This window comes from Protopterus annectens, chromosome 3.part1 (genome assembly GCF_019279795.1).
Source record: "Protopterus annectens isolate FY-2018-M chromosome 3.part1, PAN1.0, whole genome shotgun sequence".
NCBI lineage: Eukaryota > Metazoa > Chordata > Ceratodontiformes > Protopteridae > Protopterus > Protopterus annectens.
The window spans coordinates 1,067,653,795-1,067,659,794 of NC_056732.1; the positions used below are offsets into that span (position 1 = coordinate 1,067,653,795).

At 32.6% G+C, this 6,000-nt stretch overlaps 1 protein-coding gene across 1 annotated transcript in view; it reads right to left on the reverse strand.

The window, feature by feature from the left end:
- LOC122797751 (solute carrier family 22 member 13-like) overlaps positions 1 to 6,000 on the reverse strand; it is an 843,707-nt gene that overhangs the window by 183,212 nt on the left and 654,495 nt on the right. The window contains exon 8 of the mRNA XM_044066275.1: positions 326 to 434. Within this exon, the coding sequence (XP_043922210.1) occupies positions 326 to 434 (109 nt within the window). The remainder of the gene's footprint in view (positions 1 to 325; positions 435 to 6,000) is intronic.

The window sequence follows — 6,000 nt, forward strand, 5'->3', positions numbered from 1 at the left end:
GGTTCCATGTGCGTTATAATATTCACTGACCCGCTTAAATGTGAATGAAATGGTTTCTTCCAAATATGAATTTTGATGCAGCAGATACTAGAACAGAACCTGCAGACATAAAGAAACCCTATACCCATGTTTCTGAATTAGACATGACCCTATGTAGATGTTGTTCACCAAAGTATTTCAAATGCAAGAATCCCTGATGACTGCACTTTGTTAATTGTTGCTTGTCTTTGTGATAAATGCCAATTGCCTAGTAACTTCCTGTGATTAATATTATGCATTCATGGGCATAATATTAATTGTCCGACAAAAAAGAAAAAAAAAATACCTGACAACCGTTGGAAATAATTCTGCAGCGTAAACATAGCATATAGAAAAGGAAGCAGCAATGGAAAATTTTCCAATAACAGCAAGCACTGTTGTCACAGTAGGCATATCTGTAATAAAAAAAAGTAATTGATTAGTGAAGATGCTGTGCAAAATAAAGACAGTATTTGCCCAGTTATTTCTTTTTTCTTTTTTAAAATAAGTTTTATTGAATTTTAAACATAAACAAAAAATGGTAACCTTTCATTTAAAAAGGAAATATTTGATATAATAAAAAGAAAAAAAATAAATAAAAGCCAAGTTGTAGACCATTATATAAAAAATAACTATTTACAAGAGTGTGTACTAAATAAAAATATTCTAAGAAATGCCGCAGTTATAGATTGTCCCAAAATATCAATCATTGTTTATTTGGGTCTATGTTAAATCAGCAAACACTTAAAATAGTGAATGCTGATTTATTGACCCTTTAAGAGCAAAAGCTGGCAATTTTGAAGACACAGAAGAGCAATTTTTTCCCCCAGGGGATAAAAAATCTCTGTTCCACCAAAAAAAAAAAAAGTGTAAAACACAAAATAAAGTGGGGTGCTTCACCCCCCCACACCCCCCATACTTAAATATACCAACTCTGAGATTGCACCACAGTGGAGGAAATGGCAAAGTCCCAAAAACAGCCCAGCAATTTTTTTTCCCTGGGAAAAAATCACTGTTCCGTGTCTTCGGGATTGTCAGCTTTCACTCTTAAAGGGTCGATAAATCAGCATTCACTATTTTAAGCATTTGCTGATTTAATATAGACCTGTTTATTTAATAGTTCTGTTAAACTTTTCCAAGCATTGTATGAAGAAGTGATTCTTGTAGATGGTGAAAAGTTCCATTTGACAAACTTCAGTTACAATGTTCAAAAATTCATTGAAGGAGGGAGTAGATTTATTCTTCCATTTTCTTGTTATTACTTTCCTTGCAATTGTTAGTATGTTCCACAGAATTGGATATTTTAGCCCTGTAACACACTCAGGGATTAGAATATTAAAAGAAGTAGTGATTTAAAGTAAATTAGTCAAAATATAAAGCCTGTAGGAAGGCATTGGTCTCTTTCCAGTATGGCTTACTTATAACACATCGAAAGAACATATACTCCCAGTCATCTTTAATATCTAATTTACATCTCCAACAAACCAACTTGTTTTTGGATATTAATTCTGTTCTATGTGGAGTAAAAAAAGAGCTATGTAAACATTTCCATGAGAATAGTTTCTGTTTAAGTGAACATGTGGTTTGTTTACATGATGATAAAAGCATTTTTCTATCCTCATCATTAGGGGGTTGTTTATAAGTTTAAAGTAATTCTAATAGCTTTCTTTATTATATTGTAATTCTTTTTGATCACTTTATAAATTTTAGATAAAAGACCTTTTCCAGAAATGTTCTCTTGTATCATAATAGATATAAGTTTGATTAAATGAAATAGAATTTCTCACTGATGGTTATATAACTTCAATTTTGTGTTCAACAAACTGCTTACAGTTTTGTATATGCAACCATAAGTCATCTTCTATATCAGATTTATTCATTATATACTGAGAATACAAGTTTCCTTTCTTCATTAACTGGGACCAATATATCAGATTATTTTCCTTGAAAGTAGACATTATAGAGAGATTTAGAGTAGAAATATTATTCTGAGTATAAGCTATTGGAAAAATAAGGAAAAAACAAGCTTTATAGACTGGATTTATACAGGTAAGATTTCTCAAAGTATCAGTATAATAGTTATGTAATTAGAATTAATTGTTTGATTAGAATTATTTGTAATGTATTCTTTTTATACATTTAATAGCCAGAGCAAGGACGTTTTTGGAGTTAAATAATAATTATGTTTTTTAGAGTTATAAGATTCTATCCTAAAGTTTTCTTGGAAGTCCTTCCATTTAGCAGTATAATAACTATTTGACCAAATATCTATATTTTGATAACAGATGATAGGGAATATAGTTCTAGATCCCCCTTGGCTCAAGATGATTGTCACTGTTGAAGTGACACCCCAACCCCATGTGCAAAAATGGGAAAAAGGGGTAGAGGATGGCTGAATGGCTGGATCTGGTAACCCAATACCACAGAAGGACCAATCCCTAAAATCATGATTCAAAGTAGTTCTGGCCTTTTTAGGATGCCACAAAAACTTTAATATTAAAGAATTAAACTTTTTTATAAAGTTTTTGGTTGTAAAGATAATGATTGCACAATATGTAGAATATTTGGTAAGAAAATCATTTTAATTATGGAAAGACTCTCATCCACACCAAACAAAAATATTTATTCCACTTTATTTAGCTACTATTATAATTTATGGTTATTATTTTATTAATGCTTTCATCAATAATTATTCCCAGATAGTTTATCCTGTTTTTCTTGGACTGTGTATTTATTAAATTGTTTTTCTGTCGCCCTAGGAATCTGATTTATTTAGTGACATGTACAGCTTGTCACTGTTTCTATGTCGGAAAAACCAGTAGGTCACTGATGGAATGAGTCAGGGAACATATTTATTGTATCAGGAATGGCGACACTAAGAATGCATTAGCTAGACATTCTATGCAGAATGAGAATGAACACAGCTTTAAATTTCAAGTAGCTGAAATTATTTTTAAAAATATATGTGGTGGTGATGTCAAAAACTTTACTGAAACCAGAGAATTGCATTGGATTATATTATGGCAAGCTAATGAATACCCAGGCCTAAATGACAGGGTTTTTTATTAAGCCTGTATTAAAAGCATGATATCTCTTTAAATAATACAAGCTGATGTCATGTTTTTATCCTTCTTGACTTTCATTGGTTGTTATCAGTATGAATATATTAGTAGTGATTGCTGATTTAGATTTTTTATATGGTCTGTTGAAGCACTAGCATTTAGTGTGAAAGCACTTACCTTATTAAACTTTTAAACTTTTTATGCTTTCAGTCATGTTTCTGTGCCTTGTTTTTTTCAGTTAAATTGGTCTTCTGCTTGCAGGCACAGTTTATTCCTAGGGGATTTTATTCTTTGTTTCTGGCAGTTATTTTCTTTCCCTTGGGAGCATGGCTGAGAGTTTGGACTTGGAGTAGCAGTGTAATGGATCTACTATCAATAATCATTTTGCCAGACTGCTGACAACAGAAACCAACCCTCTGCTTGCAAAAATCAACATTGAGCTTGTGAATGGAACTGTTACATTCAGTATTAATGAAACTCATCTAATTTCAGCAGTAAGAGAGCTTGAAAATTAAATGTATAAACTTAAACACTTCCATTGGCAACCTTTACAGTTAGAAGTTTGTTTGTTTCATAAAGTTATTCCCCATGGACTGCACATTCCAAATATGCCCACATATGGCGAAACTTATGCTGAACTTTTGTACAAGTGGCAACAACTGAACTTAGAATGTAGGTTTAATTACAATTAGTTTGTTACTGGACTTATTTAAACCGATGGAGTTAGAATTGAGTGAAGCTGTTAATGCTAAGTACTGTGAACTGATTGATATGTTTGGTGATAATTTTTTGTCCAAATGGATGGTATGATGGACAATATATGTTCATATGAACAGCAACTTAAAATACAAAAGCAGATGAAGCTAAATAGAGACACTGTTGATTTTAAACAAGGGAATGTATTTACTTGGCCCAGGAATAACATGCCGAGTAATAATTTGGTTAATAATACAGCCTCTGAGATCAGTGAAACAAGTGCTGATAATGTTTGTATTGCTAATGCTGCTATGACCACAGACACACCATCCACTTCTCATTCCACCACTGAAAGCCCTTTAGCTACTCCTGGCCTTACCAAACCACCAGATTCCAGGAGAAAAACAACCAACCAGAAAACAGCTTCCAACACTCTTCCTTTACCATTGCTGATCAAATGGAAGGATTCTATACATCAGCCCCGCTCACACAACAGAGGTAGGAAGAGGCAATGGCAGGAAAAAGATCAATGAACTATAAAGAGAATGTGGCAGAAGAAAACCAATCGGTAATATCTAATATTTCTAAGAAAATGTTAACAGCTGCTCAGATATCACTTTTAAGCTGTGGTTTAAGTTTTATTCCAGCATAAGGCTCTCAGTTTACAGAGACTGTTATTGACATTACAAACTTTGCACATAATGTAATGTTGAGAATTTTTCATCCTAATGATGAGTTTGTTTCTAGTTTTAAGAAACCCAGTACTTTTCAGCCTAATTTGCATCCATTGCTGGATACATTTTGTAAAAAATGTGAACATGATTTATTGCAAGCTTCTAATAGTGGTATGCTTAAAAGAAAGTTTTGCAATCTGAGTGCTTCAGAGAAAGAAGCACTGGTGTCTTTGAAGCAAGATCATGACATTATGATAAAAAACGCTGACAAAGGCAGCACTATTACTGTGATGGACTATGATTACTATTTTAATACTATTTTTTTCTACTTTACTTTATGAGAATGTATATGCTAGAATTGATTATGATGTGATAGATATTATGAAAGATGAAGTTGATGCTGCTTTATCTGATTGCTGTTATAGCCATATTATTATTAGTGAATTGTATAGCTATTTATCTGTTGAGTCCCCTCTGAATCCAGTTTTTCACGGGCTCCCAAAAATACATAAGAATGCACTTCAACCCCCATTTTGATGTATAGTCTCCGGAAGTGGTTGGCAAACTAATCCTTTCTCTATCTATATTGAAAAGAACTAGTGACCTTTATTAGATAGACAGAAACAAGTTTTAAGAGACAGTAAACAGTTCCTTAAAGATTTACACAAATATAGTATAAATGGAAAGCTGAGAGATGGTTGCTTGTTAGTAACTATGGATGTGATATCTGTTTACTGCTATTCCCCATTCTTTGAGAATTTCTATGGTACATGATTTTCTTGCTAAAAACAGTGAATACACTTCCAGTAAAATTGATCTCATTTGTATGTTCTTGGAAATTGTACTAGAAAATAATGTCTTTCTTTTATAAGGACACATGTTCCTACAGAAGGCTGGCATAGCTATGGGTACACCTTATTCCATAGCTACGCCAACATCGTTATGGCTGAATGGGAGATAAATTTTCTATTAAACTCTGATGAATATGCTCCTTTAGTTAGATTCTACAGGAGATTTGTTGACGACTTGTTTTTTGTATGGGGGTACTGAAAGGCAGCTTATGTTGTTTATTAGTTACCTAGAGTCCACTACATCTTTTCTTAAATTCACACATACGTTTTCTATAAGAGAAATAGATTTTCTTGATGTGTTAGTTACCATTGATATAACTAGGAATTTTCAGATCAAATTATATAGAAAACCCTGAAGAAGAAATGCTATCCTGCATAGGGATAGCATGCATCCTGGTCATATATTCCATAATGTTATTAAAGGTAAAACTATGAGACTGTCTCGACTCAATAACTGTGATGATGCTTTTAGGAGAGATGTCCAGATGATTAAGAATGAATTTCATGAAAGGGGGTACAAAATGTGTGAAATTGAAAGAAACATTTGTATGGCAGCTATACATAAGGAAAATAAGACAAAACCATATTTTTGAATCAAGTTTTTGAGGCTAAGTCTCCAAAAGTCACTAGTAAGAGAAATAATTTGTCTCTATCTCTATTCTGTACCAGTGATATGACTGATCTATTGAACATTATTAA